Source organism: Sparus aurata, chromosome 5 (genome assembly GCF_900880675.1).
Source record: "Sparus aurata chromosome 5, fSpaAur1.1, whole genome shotgun sequence".
In the NCBI taxonomy this organism is placed as follows: Eukaryota; Metazoa; Chordata; class Actinopteri; order Spariformes; family Sparidae; genus Sparus; species Sparus aurata.
The window spans coordinates 19,697,060-19,716,972 of record NC_044191.1 but is presented as its reverse complement, the minus strand read 5'-3'; the positions used below and the strand labels follow the sequence as shown (position 1 = coordinate 19,716,972).

The following is a 19,913-nucleotide window of genomic DNA, read 5'->3' as shown; positions in this document are numbered from 1 at the left end:
CTAAAACACACAGTGTTTCAGTCTCTAGGCTATTTACATTTGGTTAACAGTTTATCACAAGAAAATCTGATGCAGGTCATAAATTTAAATGTCTCAAATATCTGCGGATGTTGACACAGCTCGCAGTCCCTGAAAATACAGCTTTAAGTGTCAGCATGCTGTGGCCTCTTTTCTTGTGCTGTCCATCAGATGATGTTGATATGTGATTAAATAACCTGACTGATCATGAACCTTCCTGCTTTACTGAGAAAACTTCAGCTTTAAATAAATCCACTGCTGCTCTTTCATAATTGAACAGTGTTCTGGACACCTGGACACACCTCAGTGATTCTGCAGCTGCTGCTCTTCTTTAACATAATGCAGCTACTGCACACACAGCATTCACAACGCATGCTGATCTGTTCCTTCTTAAATGTTTCATGCAGGACAGTGACCTAGTCATCATATTCTTATATATGAGGTGCCAGAATTAAAAAAATAATATTTGTGTCAGCTCAAGAATGTGTGTGTGTGTGTGTGTGTGTGTGTGTGTGTGTGTGTGTGTGTGTGTGTGTGCATGCATGCGTGCATAGAAATGGGTTTAATAAGTGACCAGCAGACTGATCGAAAGCCTGAGGTCCTTGTAGAATCAGTTGTGGTTTCAGATAAGATCACAAGGAAATCTCTCAAGGGGTAACACCTTTGGGCTACTGTTACTTTTTATAATCCTCCGAGTCAGTTTTAAAAATGATTAGCTATCCTAGTTACAAGAGGACTATTGACAGAGAGTGAGAACTTTGTCACGTGGACTTTTTTAACCTTTTGTCAGAGGAGGGGAGGGATTTTGGAGGCTCTATCCTGATGGCCGGGTCCCACTCTCCAGGAGGAAGCACGATCACCTCATCCAGGAACTCGTCGATGCCGGCCAGCAGGTCTTGTCTGTCCTTGGCCTTGTACGCAATGTCATGAAAGACCTGCATACAGACAGAAAGGGACGAGGGATTTAAATGTGAAAGAAACCTGTCAAAGCATGAAGTGTGTCACCAGGCAGCCAACTGTAAAGTTACATCGGAGGAATTATAATTAGAGTAACACAACAGAGCATAACTCACCAATGAAGCAGTGTAGATCAGAGTTTACGAATATGATTTTCAAGTTTTATTTGCATTGAACTGAACAAAATACTAAGAATACACAATACCCGTATAATGGCATGTATTGGCAATTGAATCTAAAATGAAAACAGCCACACTTCTCTCGTGCTCTGAGCTCCCAGTCAGGACTGCTACCTGCATGGCTAACTAAGCTAGCAAGTTAGTGTCAGCTACAGTTGGGCAGCAGTTGAATTCAACAGGTGGCCAGTTCTTACATGTTGCACCAATAATATTTAAAAGCCTGGTCAGTATTTTATTCAGAAACTGTAGAATGACTTTAAGCATTAAGAATTCAACATAGTTATGATATAAACTTGAATGCACGGATCCAAATAGGAAGGAAGCACTAACCAAATGTGTAGCAGGTAACACTGATTGTCAGCAAAATTATGATATGAACAGCTGACAACAAATCCAACTGAATACAACAGCACCATAAACTTTAGCCTGAATAATTATAAAAATATACTTTTTTTGTCACTTTTTTAAAACATAAATATTATGAGTGAAAATGACACGTTGCATTACATGAAAGATTTCATTTTGATTTGTCCCTATCAGCACTGAAATACAACACAGACGATATGGGTTAATTCAATGCGGCAGACCGACCTCGTCTGACATCAGCGTGGCGATCGCTCTGCCAATCTCATGGTACGACTTGGCTTTGCCTTTGGGTCCAAGCAAGATGAACAAAAATCTGCAAATGGAACAAAATCATTTGGATTAATGAGATTGTTTCCTCATACTTTCATGTCACAGATAAATTGTCAGAGAGGGATTCATATGTCGTCATCTTGAAACATCATATCGGCCCAGAATTTCACAACTTGGCTGATAGCTGAAGCTGTTTTTTTTTTTTTTTGTCCTTGTTGCTTTTTATTGTTATTTAGGGCCCTTTTTGAACCAGGGGAAGAATATCATTTTTTGCATGGCATCCCAATGTTATTCACATTAAAAATCTTATTCAAATACCTCTCAGGTATTTCCAAGTGATGTTTTATGATAATAAAACGTTTAAAAGGGTGTTAAAAATGGGTATTGCCATAATGTTGGCACTTTAGAGCCAAATATGATGTTTTCCCCGTGTGTTTTTTTAATATGGTATAAGTTTTAGGCTCAGTGTTAAAACCTTAAATCATATGTGTAAGGCAGTCTAATTTTACTTAAAATCCGACTGGTGCATCTCCCTTCATTGAACTTATGCGCTTGAGGAATTCATAAATAGGAGCTCGACATGAATCTCAGCCACCTTGTGGGAACAGGAACCTCTGTTAATGCTCCCAGCATCACAGCTTGCTGCAGACGAACAAATGCCACAAACGGCGCGTCCAGGAAGTCCACCTCCCCCACCAGCACGTTGGAGGCCTCTGCGTCTCTCGGCAACTTCTTCATGAACTTGTTCCTCAGCTGAAAAGGCACAAAAGAGAAGAACAGGAGGAGACAATAAATGTTACGTTCTCACCAGCAAGCTACTCAATACAGCGCACATCAAATTAAGCCATCTATTTCAAACACGACAATCTCCATTCAAGTTAAATACCAAACCAGGAGGCTCCCATGGAACCTAAATAAGGCTGTATTTCTTTCTGACTCGGCGGTGGCGAGATGTATGAAAACGGAGGCCAGACACCTGCTGAGCTCCACAGGTGAGGTCGTCTCTGAGGAGCTGTTTGCCGGTCTCTGCTCTTTTAAACTCTTCTTCGTCAAACGGGTCTTAACAGCTTTCCCTTCAACACCGACTCTCTTTAACTCAGCTGTGCAGTGAGTGAACATGACCTAACAGTGTAAATACAAATCTAAAGAATAAAGCTATTGGGTTGTATTATTTTCTTTTTCCTTTTTTATATATTCTTTTTAGAGTGTTCCTCTTCTTGCTAATCTCTGTGTTTGCTAACTCATCTTACAGGATTCGAGATTCAGATTTGTTTTATCGGTCCATTTTGCAAAAAAAATCTATTCCAATTTTCCATGCTTTAAATTGGTATGAAAGCGGGCGGTTTACATCACTTTACAGTTCGTTCCACAGTCCTATCTGCCTCATACGATGTTTCTTATGATGGCGTGGCATGCTTGTGAACCGGTTGGGATCATTAATAAATAAAACTTCAAATACAATTAATCATAAACACTGAGATAAGATTGTCATGGAAAACCATTTTGTTGTATATTAACTTGAAAACAGCAGCGAGCAGGCGGGAAACACTGACTGAGTCTTAGCCAGCGACAGTTCATCTGACCTCTGTGCTCTGGACGTTAAATAATCACGGTTTACTTCAATGTCGGTTTAGCTTCTTCAACATCTTCTACGCATCGAACAGTTTACGTTTCAGCTCAGTCTTCTGAATTGATTTGTTAGTTTGCCCCAAACCAGAAATCAGGCCGACTGACAGTGTTCTTCCCCTTCTATTAGAAGAGTGTGTTTGAGTATCATAAAGGTTCATCTGTTCTGAATGTATAATCATCACAAGAGGATTCAAAGTATATACATGATGTCCCATTGGCAGAAGATGGTGATTCTTTCATTAAATGACAGTTCTTATTTTACTTTATTTAAACACATCAGTCAACCAATATTCTATTTTCTGCTACGTCATACTCAGACTCACTTATCTCATTATAGTTTTCAAATTTCAAAGTGGCGTAAAAGTAGATCTGACGCAGCGTCAGATCTACTTTTACGCCACTTTGAAATTTGAAAACTATAGTTATTTGTTACTTTGCAGATTGCATGCAGCAGCAGAGCCAAAGAGGCACATTTTCTACATTAATGTATTTTACTGACAATCAGATAAAAATAAAAAATAATTCTAATAATCAGAGAAATGCTAAAAAAAACCAAACAACATCAGCTTCAATTATTGGCTGGCAGGTCGTCCCATAGTATACAGTATAAACATATATGTAAACATAGGTATTCAAAAGATTTTGGAAATACAAGAATGTGTTGGACTGCTCCACAGGACCATTTAGTCAATCATTATATTTACAACATGAGTGATTCTTCATTTATGTCACCTTTCAGGTAACATTTCTGCATTCTGTTTCACAGGGGTTCATTTTTTATTCTTCTTAAACTTAATTCAAGGACAGATGTTATAACTTCTAATAGAACTCCTCCATTGACTCCCCACCAGTAAATCGTCCACGCTTATACGATCACACAACCATCTACATGAATGGATTTCTCTCGTATTAAATGGCAGATACAAGAATCCAACAGACGCGCACAATCCAGATTTCAGCCTTCATCCTCAACATTACTGAGGACAATCTATGCAAGAAGAATCTACAAAGATCTTCATAACCTCGACTCTACTCTGTCAAGATGAACCCATTGATAGTGTTAGGGTATCAACTGATTTCATGAAGGCTGTTGACTATTATATCATGAGGCTATAATATATGTTTTCCATGTAAAGGACGCAGCACCAATGACACCCGTGTGCTAGGTGGTAAACAAATATAATGTGCAGTTTTGACTTTTACATCATTTTTGTTTCTGTTGTTTGGTTTTTTATATATTGTTTGGACAATTCAGTTTTTTTAATCGTGCACACTTAATATTGATAACAGTAAAATGAATCACCTGTCCAGAGAACAGTCTGATAAGCTATCAAGCTGAATAAGAGTACTGGATGAAGTTAAACGTGGCTTTAAACCTGTGCCAGGATCTGAATCTGATTAGCTTACAAGCAACACCAACTGGCTGCTAGTAAACAACAAACAAAACCGTAAAATCAGATCTAAAAATACAGTCGGGGAGCAGTTACCTCGTGTCCACAAGAAGACAAAGGAAAGATTTCATTGTAAATGAAGAAGAATTGGCCTAATTTTTATCTTCTTTGAGAAAGAAAAGATAAAAACACCAACAATAACACAGGTTAAAAAAAAGAGTGTCCATCAGTCACTTGTCATCACACCTGCCTGCAATACTCAGATCACGTACTGGCAGGATCACTGCAATCAACCTCTGAGGACTGAAATCCCATAAAGTTGTGACCTTCCACTGGTGAGATCCAAACAGATCCAATCAGAGGCTGTTGAGCTGTCTTGGCAGTAGGTTTGTCTGTAAATCATTGAGTCCAGAGGTTAAACCTGTGTAACCGCACACCCTGTCCTGTGTCCGTTCACTGCTAATCCGCACCATACTGCCCTTATAAACTACCTGAATCAGTTCCTGTCCAGCTTTGGCTCCAGACTGGCACCAGGAACAAATGCAGTTCTGCCTGAAGCCTGAAGTGTAAAAACTTCCGCCTGCTGCCGCCTTAAAAGTCAGTTCAACCAAATTCCAGAGGAACATTCTTACATATGTCTGAGATTTCTGCTTCCGTCTCAATATGTTTTCAAAGTGTCTGTTTCATGTGCTATCGCAAATCCACCTAGCCAGGTTTCAAGCTGTGCTCTTGTGGCCAAACACACTGGCAGTGAACCCACTAGAGTCTAAGGAACTACTGGCAGCTATGGGTATGGTTAAGATGTGATGACCAGCGAGAGAAGCGACTGTTATTTTTAAAAACAACAACAGTGGCTGCTTAGGCGGTTGGCGTAGCCTCTATAGAATAAGTAATATCAGAACTGGAGAGTACGTTTCATAAAAAAAGCTAAAAAATTGCACTTTTTCTCAATGGAACAGATATCATATATGATGATATTTTCACTCTTCTCCAGATTCTTTGATTAATCAGCTGGTTCTGCTGGTGGTAGATAAATGCCAGTTACTTTCTGCTCCTCTCCGGATGGTTTGCATCAAGCTAAACAGAAGTTGATGTTAAATGTTTAAATTGTTTTAAATGCTTTGAACAACACAAACTAAATTCCATTTACTTCAGTTGGGTATTGGTAGCAGAAATCTCGAGCATGGGCCTCTCAAAACCCTGGCAAATAAACTAAAACGATCTCTATGGTTAAATACCACCTTTAGGTATGTGAGTTTGTCAACTGGATAAACTGAGAAACTGTAACACAGTGAAGGCCTTCTGGACAGCCCTACAATGCATCAGTGAGGTTTTAATTCATTTTAATTCATAATTCAGCTTTTCACTTAATCTCACTTCAGTCTTTCGATGTGAATCTGCCCGGCAGATGTCTCTATCTCTACCGCCATCATATCTCTGTCGTCAAGCACCAAGTTATCAGACAGTGTGGAAACGATCACTTGCCCACAGAGAAAACTCCTGAATGGTATTTATAGTCTGAGTGGGTGTGGAAGAGCTTCGGTTAAGGAGATGTGCTTCCTGTCTAGTTGTCTCTTTCCGACACTGTGTGTCCCACAGGAGGACTTACTGGATCGGTCTGACCTAATTCTTGTCTCCCAGATGCCTGGTCTGGGATGAGAACATACGAACAAATATCTGCTGTAAACTGAGGTAATCCAGCTATCCCACTATGAGAATCAATGGAGCTTACAGCGTGATGTAACCAGTCTGAAAAACACCAAGGGACAATTGACTAGTTTGTGGTCATCTGCTGCAACAACGACGACGGCAGCAGATGTGACAGTTTTCTGCAAAAGAAAACTGATCTGTAAATTAATTAGTTTTGCTGCTTATCCAATTTTTTAAAAATACATATATGCACTCAGATGTGAAAATGAAATGGGAGTTACGGAATTTAAAAGTCTATTCAGAAGCACAACAAAAAAGTTTGTGCATTGATCATACGTGCATACTAAAACATTACTGAGCACAGGATTGGGTTAATCATACATTTTCTTTCTGACCCACTCACACAGACTCAGGTGCTACAGGATCTTATTCTGCTACACATGTTGTTTAACGAGACAGCGAGTTGATGTTGTGATATTCTTCCAGAAACATTCTCGCCCATGAGCAGGAAAGATAAGATAAACAATACCAGCGGGTCACGGAGAAGTAAACACATCGCAATTGACAAAAATTAATTTATAAACATGGTGAGGAAGAAGAAAATAAACATTGATGTCTCCTCAGGGTGTGACACATAAAGATGCAGCGTATCGTAAAGTTGTAGCAGAAGTAGATTGAAGGGTAGTGTGCGTCTTCTTGTGTACTTTTCATTTTGACTTAATCATTAATTTCTTTTCTCTCTCTCTCTCTCTTTCTGGTATTCGTTGCAGCAAAGACTCTCCACCTCATCTTCCCTGCAGAAGAACCGCCACACTGACCATTAAAGGAAAACGTTTATTGAGAATTTTCTGCAGCCTCTCGATACACTGAGAAGAGATACTACACGAGGGACTTGGAAATAGTTTTACAGACTTGGCTGTGGCAGGTTCAGAGCAGCTGCAGAGGGCTGAGTGATGACGACAGTGGCTGGAACAATGTACTGTACTTGAGACAATGTTATCTCTGCACTGAACCAGCGGCCACAGTCTCCGCTGACTGGTTCCTCCAGCTGAGAGTACATCAGGCTTGCTTTGCAATACAGGCCTGCAATTCTGCCCTGGACTTTGCTTGATACATAGTTATGCTGAAAAAAATACTTTTCACTCCAACTTTTATTCATCCCTAAAAATCAATTGTTCAATAATAGGCCATGCAGTGACAGATTCAAGACACAATTTACAGTATGGACCCTGGTTTAAATATATATCAATGAGCCAAAGGCTCTACTTTATTAGCACTGATGAAGGCAGCTTCATTCAGCTAAACCTTTGAGATGTTCTGAGACTTTTAAGACTTTTACAGTGATTCTTGAAAGGATTTTTCAGATAACATTCTTATTGATGACAAAAAATTAACATGCATCAAAATGTAAAAATGAGTTGTGTACTTTCATAATCCTACAAGGATAATGTGCAAAAATTTCTGGGTTTGAACATTGATGGAAAGTCAATGTTCAAACCCAGACATTTTTGCACATTACGAGTATGTTTCATTTGGACACCTGCCACTATATCTTCCTTAATATCAGAGGGTGAGGAAGGAAGTCAGCAGAAGAAAGAATAAGAATAAAACTCAAGAACATTAGCCTGCAGAAAAGATGTAGAATCATCTTCAGAAACCCATCATTTTATAAGGTAATTTTTTAATTGACAGGTAATCTCTGGTGTCCACAGTGCTGAAACACTGCAGCAAAGGCATTTAGACATAAATTCAGCAAAACAAAAGGGATTCTCCACTATTAAATCATTAGGCTGACTCACCTGCTCTTTTTCTGGTTTGTCAGAAATGTCGTTCAGGCTGCTGGAGGTCAGGTTCCGGTGAGTTGTGGTGGGACTATCTGTTAGAGCACATCAACCCTGAACAGTTAGACCGGCTTCACTTTACAGCAAGAATGGAGCACTGAGTGGAAAAAACAGATGGCAGAGATCCAAGAAAAGACAGTGGCCCAGACAGTTTGCTCCACATGCAGCGCCGAAAAAGAAAAAAGGCAACAGCGGTCTTCATGCAAACCGTAGACAGAAACGAGAGATTTAGCTCACATTAAACTCTCATCTATCTGATACAGGCTGGAGCGCTCCAGTGGATAAATTGCTTACTACTTAACGATCAATAGGCGTTTCGAGAAAAACTTTTAAGTAAAGCTAAGAACACCTCAACAGTTCACTGACAGAGGGGACAGTAACTGGATCTAGATACGTACAATCTGCTAAAAGTCTTGAAGACTAGAGTGCATCATTGAAAAACAAAATGTGCATGTTCGACTATTTTTAGTCCGGTATTACATGTCAATAATGAGATTATTCTTCTTTGTCTCAGCTTGTCTCATTTGTGGGTGATCAAGATGAAAAATGCAGTGCCAACTTTTAAAATAAATAAATAATGATAATAATAATTTTGTTTTTCCCGCCCTTACTCTGTAAAAATGAATGAAAAGCTTCACTGAGAATATCAGTGACACACATCAATGTCATCCACTGAGTGCTCTCCTCATGTGAAGCAGGTGGACAGCGGACTCTGATTGATGCTCTGCTGACGTTTGGTTTCAGCTTGTCAACTCCAGCATCAGCGATCTGACAGCAGAACGTGACTTTACTTCAGTCCTGGAGCTGAGGTCGGAGATAAGGGACGGTCATCCAGGTAGTACGAATCTCAGCAAACGCAAAATCTGATGCCACTGTAGCCTTTCATGCATCTGCCCCCTGAGTATTGTGGGTAATAACATGCTTGTCAGTATGATGCAGCCAGTGTAAATGATGAAACTGTAGTTCTCACTGTATATAGGTAACCCATAAGTAGATTCACAAGTAAGGGGGTAAAGCAACTAAATTTAAGGGGAAATACAAAAGGGGATCAAATATCAAATCTAAGCCAAATATAGGTGTAAAGTTTGGGAAAGAAAATTGCTTAAACTTAATAAAAAAATGTGTTTAAAGAAAAAGCCTGAACTAGCAGGGATGACAAACTATTTACTGACACTACTATATTAAGCACATAAAAATGACTTCTACTGTCCTTGTTACATTGAGTCTGAGTAATAGGTGTGGTATGTTAGACTAGAGTTTGTCACGTTCACACTGCAGCTGAAAGTTTTCCACTTCTGACTGCTTTAACTAACGTGTGACACAAATCTGCAGTCACATTTTCAAATTTCTGTGTCCTGAGTCTCATGTATTGGTGTTTGTACCAAGAAGCCAGACACTAAAGACTATGAAATTCAGTTAGTGACAAAAAATAACATTTTGGCATCTTTGGCAGATTGGTTTAATCTCAAAGGGAACAAATATGAACTCCAATATGAGCAGCGATTCAGAACTGGTAGATGGTCTGCAGTGTGAACGTAGACTGGGTCCAGTGAACTTACTAAGCCAGTCCATGCTGGTACTCCTTTGGGACTGCAAGTCCTCCATTGATATGCGACCCGACAGGCAAGTCACAGAGTTCTCAAGAGGACTGCGAGCTTTTAGTTGCAGCAGCAGGTTATGAAGCCCAATCCAGGGAAGCAAAAAAAAGGAAGAAAAGAGAGATGGAAGGAAGAGACAGCAGGAGAGTTGATAGATAAGCCCACTGAGCCAAAGCAGGAGATTTGTTAGGAGAAGAAAATAAAGTGGCTACTAAAGGGAAAGTTGACCCAAAATAAAAAAAAATAAAAACCATAAGCTTTCCTGGTATTTCATCCATCAGGATCATTTTGTTGTGGGTTGCCTAGTTTTGGAGATATCGATTTTAGAAACGTCTGTCTTCTCTTGAATATAGCGGAACTAAATGCCATTCAGCTTGTGGAGCTCAAAAACTCAAAAGAAAAAAAATAAATTGAAAAACTGAACCGCATCGTCTCCCCCACCTGAGCATCTCTTCTCAGCTCAGGTGGAAGCCATTAATGTTTACATCCTGCACTCTGGTCCATGATAAGATCCTCGCCTTCCTCCTGTGTGGTGATGTGATTGGTGGTTGTACTTAGGTCCAAAGAAACGACATGAAACTGCTCAAAACAAGGTCTGTGGGTTATCTTTAGCAACAATGTCATGATTACTGGGAGGGGGCGTTGCCGTTAGGTTCTTTTTTTTCCAAATGTAGTTTTTGGTGCTTTGAGCCCACCATCCAAGTTCCATCTACTTACATCATATTCGAAAAGGCAGACATCACTATGGCTGATATCTCCAGAATGCAGTAACTCACAACAAAATAGTCCAAATGAAGAAACATAGCATAAAAAGGTAAGAGGAAAAATCTGCATTTTTGATTTTGGGGTGAACTTTCCCTTTAACAATCTGTAAAACATGACGTTATCAGTACAATTACAAGCTGTGAAGACAAACATTGTGGTGAGATGAGTTGCGTCATTAAATCAGGTCACCATGGGTCACTGGATAGGAAAACTTCAACAGCAGACAAATGCTGTACCGGATGATGTACCTTATTCTCACGAAGTTGTGATGAATTAATGATTATTAATGAAACTCTTAATCTAAGTACAGCGATCATGATAAGAGCCTGAGGCTTTAATGCCATGAGTTTCCATTTGAACACAGAAACAAGGTAGATCATGAACAAAGGGAACTTTTCTTTAGATACAGTCATAAACCAGTTGCATAAAATCTAATAGCAGGTAATAAATAACTTCACTTTCCAAAGACCCATGGCTGGTAACACATTAATTACATTGTCAACACTGTGAAACATCTAGTAAATCAATGTGTTAATATCAAAGCACTCGTACACGTGGTGCTCACGGCAGTGAGACATCAGTGTGAGTGAGGGCCGTCACTTTGCTCACGTTTGAAACTTTAAATCTCACCGCTCTGGAATCTCCTGCTCATTGCTGCAGCCAGTCTTTTTCTCTATTTCATTAACAAAGGATGTTTGTGATGGAATTCATTTCAATGAGCTTTGCATGCAGAACACACCAGATTGATGTTTAATCCATTTCATAAGACAACTACAATCCTGTCAAACTGCCCTATTATCCAATTTCCATTACTTCTGTGTGCTTTTTGCATAAATCTAGATTCAGTCTCTGTAAAAAGACAAGATGAGTGTCAGCAAAGCAAAGTGACAGCCCGTCCTGTGTGAGGAAAAAAGGGTGTTACGTTTCTTTTTAAATGTAAATTAAAAGTAAATCATGTGGGCAAATATACACATCAGCAACTTCAGAGATTTTAACCACTGTTAATGATAATCTCTCAAGTTCATTAGTCATATCCTATCCAAACACTGGGTCAGGTTTTATGATTTGTCATGGCCCTGAACTTTTCTCACCAGTGTCATAAAATTCATGCGCCGACTCTGTTCTTTATTGGGGAAATTTACAGCGGAACGCATCTTTGAATGTAGTTAGTACAGTATCCTACAGTGAGTACTTTTAAGAGTGTTGTTAGAATGATAACACCAAATGTTTGTGATGAATTAGAAAAAGGCATCTACAAACTTTAGTTTTGGTTGAATGATGGGTTTAGTGAGTAGAAGTGAGAAGTAGTAGCACTGCAGTAGCAGTCAAATTTAAATTTTTTTAGCCAACATCTCCAAAATAAAGTATAAGTGTTACTGGCATCTACTGTAGTAAGAAGAAGCTTGGATTTTTAACTTCACTAAAAAACATCTAACTCAAACTCAGTGATTTTTGTTCATTACATTTACATAAAAAAATCAGAAGACTGCACCAAACTGGCATCAGTATTACCGTTTTCCTGGTTGGAAAACAGCCTACTTGCACTGGAGACCGTCTTGCCAATGTCAGCCAGAGAGCGCAGGTTGGACTTCTTGGTCTGGTGACGATGTTTCCGTAACAACGTGTACATGACTTTGTCCTTCAGCTCCGCCTTCAGCTGACCAATCTCTATCTGGTTGTCTGTGATCAGCTCTGGTGGTGCAGATGGAGGGGAGAGACAGAAGAGGATGAGAAGAGATTTTTAGGGTTTTTTCACGAGAGGAGACAGTTTTGCAACTTGGAATTTAACCACACTGCGTTTAACACAACACACAACATCTTATACGTGCTTAATTTGTCAAGAGCAATAGTTAAAAACGTAAATTTATTGTGTGAAACATGCGACCCAAAAATAAATTCTGCTGTTCTTTCATATCAGGTTTTCATTTTGTCTGTATCTTTTTCCTCCGTGCAGCATATAACCCAACAGCCTCAATGTAGTATCACGACTCAAGGCCACTACTCAAAGCAACATAGAAAGTCTCTTCATACTTGTAAGGACTCAATTAGTGGCCCCCAGACTGTAATGCTCCTGTATGAATGTCTTTGTGGCATCATGAAACGGCTCAATCAAAAGGTCTAGCCTATTTTTAAAAAGAAGGTCGGAGGCCTGAATGCTGACGGATAGCAGCCTCGGGGAGTTTCTCCTCTTGTAGAGGGGTAGTGCTGTTAATGGCCCATCAGTCCAGTCAGCTGGCCTCAAAGCAAGAGGCCCCGCTCTGCTCGGCATGTCCGCTCCGTGCAGCACAGTCAATTACTTCACATTAATCACTCCAAGTGGTAACTCTTCCTCCTGCTCCCTCATGCAGACAAAAACGAAGAGCTGGCTGTCCTCAAATTAGGAAGTTTTTATGTGACCATTTACAAACTACTGTTCGAGTTCCTCACTGTTCTAATATACAGTGGAGCACGGGGATTGGCTTGACTTCAGAGAGCTGTGGCCTTTTGCTACTCTTAAAAGCAAAGAAGGGGGAAAGAAGAAAACCTCTGAGTTATGTGTTCAACGCATCAATCCACAAACCTGCACGCAACGCTACAGACGAGCTCTGAATGTCCTGTACATCACAGAGCAGATCAAATCAAACTGGCGCACGGGCTCCTGCATCACGGGCAGGAAGGTGCCGACCTTTATCAATGTCACTCTATTGTAAGGGTAAAAGACTGTTACACATTAAGACACCTAAAATTAATAATTACAACATTCACTGGAAGTTGAGTGATATAATAGCATTATATAAAAATTATTTAATTACTTTAACCTTTAGCTAGATTTTTATTTTTGCATTTGACAAACCAACAAACAAGCAAGCGAACGGATGCGGTGTGTATATATATATATATATATATATATATATATATATATACACACACACACACACACACACACACACACACACACCGCATCCGTTCGCTTGCTTCTTTGTTGGTTTGTCAACAGGATTACAAAAAATCTACTGCACGGATTTCCAAGAAACTTGGATGGCGGATGGGTCTCGGCCCAGAATAGACCCTATTAACTGTTGGTGCCGATCCAGATGAAGGGACGGATCCAGGAATATTTTCTCACTTTTTTTTAAAGCGACTACCAGGAACTTTGATTGAGCTGTTTTGTTGATTTTGGAGGCCCCTGTGGACAAAAGTGGTTGTGTTCCCAGTGTCAAAACAATAACATTTAATGTCAAAAATATAATGGTTGTAACTGGCTGACATACCACTCTGGGTGGTAAGGGTGGTTTGAAATTGAGATTGATAAAGGGCTACTAAGTTGGATTGAATTAAAACAGACTGTTGGTTCCATTCTAGTAATCATTATCATGGTTATGTTCAGGCGCCTTGTACAAGTACATGTTTGAGAAAAGTAGTGTAGTATTATGGAAAAGTACAACTATTGTTTTTTAATGTGTTTATGCGTGAAGTCATCCAAAACGCAAGGCACAATGCAAAATTAACAATATGCAGTTAAATGCAGTTTATCTCAATACAGAAAAAGGCTGACGAGTGACCTGCAGTCAGCTTACCGACAACCTGAGGCAGAGTGGAAGCTTCCAAGTCCAGCATGATGGTGCCCTTCTCTATGCACGTCCGCAGTTCGAAAAGGCTATGTAAGGACAGCGTGGCCACGTGGGGTTTACTCCAGCGTTCACCTCCTTTCTCTACCTTCTCTTCAAACTTGATCCACCTTGCAGGATGAAAAAGGGAGAGAAATGACTGGATTAAACCAGGAACTCAGACAGTAAACAACTAAACAGGGTTTGATTTTAAAATATCTTTTTCTACATTAACTTGGGTAAATTATGGCAGTGCAATGAGGCACATCCAAGAATTATGGACTAAACTACAATATACAAATATGGATATTGAAATAAACTGATGTTATTTTCTAAAGCAAAAGAATGAGTCTATTGTGTGTTTGTATTGTGTCACACAAGCAGGACTGATGAAGTTGATGCCAAGTTTTAATAGGCTTCTCACAACTTTTACACTGAATACATCATACTTCACCAATGCAACACACATATATGAATGTGTCATGCATGCCCATGTACAACAGAGGTTCTATGGATGCATCCCAAACACAATTAACACTTTAACAATTAATTACATACAAATAATTTTAGAATTTACAACAGCCTGAACAAAATACATTACAAATGTTGTAATGTACATCAAGATTACTTCAATAAGGCAAAAAAAAGCATCACTTCACTGAGAAAAAGGTGATAAAATGCGTATAATTATCCTTTAGTACAAGCACTTGTAAACAGACTCTCTTCATTCATTTCATACGGTCTAAGTCTAATGCACGAAGGTAGATGAACAGAAAAATACCTGACTGGGCGGACAGTGTGTGAGAATTCAATTCTCTTTTTTGTGAATGGTTAAGGTAACATGAGCAGTATTAACATGTCTGTTTTTTTCTTAATGTGTTCATTTAAACACTCCCCTCCCTCCTCCCTCAGAGTCAGGGAGATGAGAAACTGAACAGGCTGTGAGCAGTTGTTTCTATACCAGCGTTTTATTTGGCCAGTTTGGCTGCCAAAATTGCACTTGGTGGACAGCCAGCACTTCCCAGCACTTGTGAGATCTTTTATTCATTTTGAGTCCCCCGAGTGCACTTGGTGAGACACTGGAACGGGTCTTAATCTCTGCAGTGATTTGCAGAATAATACATTTGGCATTAAAGACTGAGGATTGATTATTTTTCTACCTCTATTTTCACCTTTTGTGCGCAACATATAAGAATACACGGACACTTTTGAAGGGTCTGGAACTGCTGTCCGCTTTTAACCTTTTTAGCCCTGCTGACCCTCTTGGATTGATTTCTTATTCAACTTTACTTTTGACTGCAGGGAAATCTTTCATCGTGGGAAGAAAAATATTTTCTTGTGGTCATCTTTCAAAATCACTTTGTATATGTTATTGTCCAAACCGTTTTGCTGATTTATTTCCCCTCGATACTGAATAAAGTATAGTTTAGGGACTATAAACAATCCCCGCTAGATACAGTTCTGGACTGTTTGAGATCATCAGGTGTTTTTTCCTTGACATGACATGATCAACCAATCAACTGGGTTCAGTCCAGATTAAAGTAAGAGTTAATCCCCAAAGCTCATCTGTGCTGATCCCTTACCAATACAGTATCAATGTCCTGAGGAGAAGTGAGACATTTTGTCAATATCATGGTGGGCAAATACTTTCTAAATACTTTTCAACTATCGCATCGCCTTATGAAGCCTTCCTGAGTTAAAGGAAAAGCTTGTTTCAAGTGTACTGAATGGCTTTGACAGCAGAGTTCTTCAGTAGAGCTCCTCTGAAAATCATTCAACCAACAGTGAGGCAAAATGTAACTTCTATCTGTGGTATAATTGGTCAGGGGTTTGGATAACAAATCACTTGGAGTCTCAAACAGCAGCACAGGGATCCAGTTTCCCCCTGAGAGAGCTTCACTCTTCACATGCTAATGATGTATAAACAATCATCCCATCTCTAACCCATCCCATCCCACTGGTGGGCCACACAAGAGAAACCTGTGGGTTCACTTTATATGCCGCTCCAAATTCAATGCACGCAGCAAGTTCTCTCGTGTTTGAAGAAAGGATTTTAGACTGACAACCAGCTGAAGTTTAAAAGTGTTTGTGCACAGATTGTTTTAAACCTCCATACCAGAGGCAATTAAATGAACAAAGGATTTTAGGTGTACAAAATGTGTACGTCGTCATAATTAAAAGATGACAGGATTTTACTGTGTAGATGACTTCACTGTCAACTGTATAACGTATTTTTGAATGATTGAGTTTAAGTCAATGGAGAAAGTTTCTGATGATCATAACTGTAAAATCAAAAGGGGCAAATACAGGAACTTTGAGGGTCTGAGACTGAGGTCTTTACCTGGCCGTCTCCTTCCACTCCATCTCCTGACCATCCACCGACAGAAGCTCATCCAACTCGGTGAAGAGTTGTGGGGGCGCCGGGCCGTCATCTTCTTCCCCGAGGATGAAGCGGATCCTCTCGGCTGCAGGCGAGACTGTGGAGAGAGGAAAAATACTGCGGTTCATAGGCTGGCAGTGGTGCCCATTGGGCAAAGGTTTGGGCACCGATTTCCCCTCCTCAGCAGGACCCTTCCAGTTGACCTCAGGAGGAGGTGGAGGTGGTGGGATTTTCACCATGACCTCTTCTTCTTTCTCCTCAGTGTCCTCTTCCTTTTCCTCTTTCTCCTCCTGGTTATTGTTGTTGTTGGACATCTTTAAAAACTCACTGACCCCCCCTTTGCTCTCCAAATCAGACGGCCCAGGGTTTGCTCCTCAGATAGCAGTCGGCAAGCCACACAAGCTCACCGAGTCCCAAAGCCGAACTAGACCCTCATTAAAGTCTTGGGTGGAAGTGACGGTCGCACTCAGCTGCCTGCTCGAGCACTTTGTGAACCAGGTAGGAGGGGGCCGATGGGGTTTAGGGGTCCCCTCAGTGACAGTGTCCCCACAGCTAGCCCCTTCCCCTCTCTGCCCCCTCTCCTCAAACAGGCCCATGCTATTGGCCCTCCAGCCTTGGCAAGCTGCCCTGGAGCCCCTCATTAACAATTAGGAAATGGTTTCACAAACTGGCCTATTCTCAAACATAGGCTTGGCTTTCCTCCCCTTGTCTTCTCATTTGAATATTTAGAGAGCAACACAAACAGAATTTCAACAGGACTGATACATAAATTAGACTTTCCAGTGCTATTCAAACATGGTGTAAATGGTCGACACCATCGGGGCTTGTTCCAACAAGTGGAAACAATATTTGAACTTTGAATGATAGCCCACAAACAGTCGCTGCCCTTTTTCATGAAAGCAGAACTATGCATGTACACAAGGATTATTGTCAACGGCAAACAACTACACAAGACCAGCACATCATTAGAGCTCCTGCTTCTTCCTGGAAAAGCTCACATAAATGAAAAAACAATGGCATCAGACGGCTACCGTGCTCATCAGATATGCATACGCCGATGTGAAATCAACTTTTAGTTAGTTTCAAACTAGTAATATATTGTAAGTGGCTACAAGCTACAGACGACAGCATGCTTCCAAATGAAAAGAGGAAAGAGGAAATCACCTTGGCATCACAAGCTAGCATAACTTCTCCAAAAAATCGCTTGAGAAGAAAAAACAGCATTCATTAACTTTTAGTCCAGATAAATTGACTGTATTCCATATCATGTCTTTCCTCTTCACTCTTTATTTACTCTTCATTGCTAACATCAGCTTTGTCAGTTGGTTTAGGTACACGACCGTTACACCTGTCAGGTAATCAGTCTGAATGTTGACAACGAATCTCGACATGAGAACTTTTGTAAGACGTAGTCAACCATAAAACTCCACTTAGTAAGCACTTTTGTTAGAACTTAAGGCTCAGTTTAAACTTACAAGCCGCTGGTACAACCAGCTCCTGGAAAGGTATACAGGTGTCATCTGGATGATTAGACCTCTACTTCAGGTAAAGTTGGGAGAAGCTACGGCATGCTGGGAATTAGGGGCATCTCTATAAACCAGTAGGACTTACACAGATGTTATTGACCCATTTGCATTGACGTGCAAACAAAGCTAACATACAGTCCTGCAAAGAGTTCCAATCAGGTCAAATAATAATCATCACCTGTGTGGGTTTACCATTTGTGAGCTTCTCTTATTATGCCAAGTTAAAAGGCTGTTAACATCACTGTCACTGGGACTCCTGCTGTGAATGATGCTGGATAATGACCAAGTGAATTGTCAGCAGGTGGAAATCAACTCATTTTTACCTTGTCTGAGCAAGCAGAACCAAATCCAAGATAGAAATGCTGCTACTGTAAATCTTCATTGTCCAAGACTTAGGACGAGTATTTAAACTTTTCCATGTCAAGGACCGCTGGACCGTTAAAAGTTTTGCTTCTCAATATGTTATCACAAACAATGAAACAAATCCCATGATCAATATTGTCAAAAATTCTGGCATTGTTTTGGCTATGGAGGGTATGCAGGAAATGCAGTTGTTGTGGCTAATGTCAAGTTTAAAGATTGTATTATGTCACTGAAGGTGAAGCACAAATGTGGGTGTGCGAGTGCGAGTGCGAGTGCGCGTGTCTGTCTGCCTGTCTGTCTGTCTGTCTGTCTGTCTGTCTGTCTGTCTGTGTGTGTGTGTATAATAACAAAGCTGTCTGATCTGATTGCATAACACTCTGCTAATACTGTGGCACCAGAGTGTTGACTGAAGCTATTGAATATTTACATTTTAAATATTTTTGCTAAAAAATATATGCTTTTACCTAGTCTTTCAGTGGACTTTTAATATTCTTAGTCTAAAAAATGTAATAATAAAATGTAAAAACTTAACTGGACCCAAAAACTTAAAAATATCCTGCTCTTATATCACAAATTCATTAAAATCTCTGGATCACAGAGGCAGGACAATAATTCAGGCTAACCTAAGTGTTGAGTCTTTAACTGAACTTTTTTTGCATTTGAAATTTAGACATTAGACACACATACAACACGTAAACTTTTATCTCCCGCCACACTGAGTCATAGATTAATTCTGTCAGTCAGTCAGCAATAAGTGTCCAAGCAGTAAATGAGGTGAAGGCATCTTTTGTGTTTTCTGCAGTGCAGTAACAACAACAGCAGGTATGAGCCAGACAAGCAGCTGTAAGATTACTATGTGGGGAGATAAACTGTCTGCTGCACACACACATACACACACTTCCACAAGCTGCAACTAGCTTAAGTCACCGCAACCTGTTTAATAACACCTCAGGTGAAATAATTCACACGTGCGTTTCACACGTTTAGCTGACACTCACTTCCATAGTGATTTACGCTGAGTAGAGTAAACATCTAAAACAATCTTTAAAAACCTATTTGGCCAAAATGACATGCAAACAATGGCAAGCTGTGCAGGCAGAGGGCCAAAACCCTCAGGGGTGTAGACTCACATTGAATAAAAAAGAGATTAAGAAACACAGTAAGGGCAGGGCAGGAAAGGTGTTTTTGCTCCTTTATTAGCAGGAAATAATTTATCAGGCAGCAACAGTAAAATTGTTATTTTCTTCACCAAGTCATGGTGAAGACAATCTGCTGGCATCCGTAAACACTTGCCTGCTGCAAGTTCAAAGGGCAGCTTATACATTTTAGATTTTTGTATATATACAGTATGTACTATATATTCAAAATTATCTTGCACCCGTCCATAAAAATG

The 19,913-nt window shown here is 40.0% G+C and overlaps 1 protein-coding gene across 3 annotated transcripts in view; it reads right to left on the bottom strand.

The window, feature by feature from the left end:
* The window catches only part of slc4a4a (solute carrier family 4 member 4a), a 60,934-nt gene that overhangs the window by 22,277 nt on the left and 18,744 nt on the right, over positions 1–19,913 (bottom strand). Inside the window, exons 5-12 of one of the 3 annotated variants that reach the window (XM_030416777.1) lie at positions 16,593–16,728; positions 14,222–14,382; positions 12,177–12,356; positions 9,861–9,956; positions 8,260–8,336; positions 2,386–2,543; positions 1,746–1,833; positions 799–953 (exon numbers count right to left, since the gene is read on the bottom strand). In XM_030416777.1, the coding sequence (XP_030272637.1) occupies positions 799–953; positions 1,746–1,833; positions 2,386–2,543; positions 8,260–8,336; positions 9,861–9,956; positions 12,177–12,356; positions 14,222–14,382; positions 16,593–16,728 (1,051 nt within the window). The remainder of the gene's footprint in view (positions 1–798; positions 954–1,745; positions 1,834–2,385; positions 2,544–8,259; positions 8,337–9,860; positions 9,957–12,176; positions 12,357–14,221; positions 14,383–16,592; positions 16,729–19,913) is intronic. The other 2 variants (XM_030416778.1, XM_030416780.1) reach the window with 2 other exon arrangements.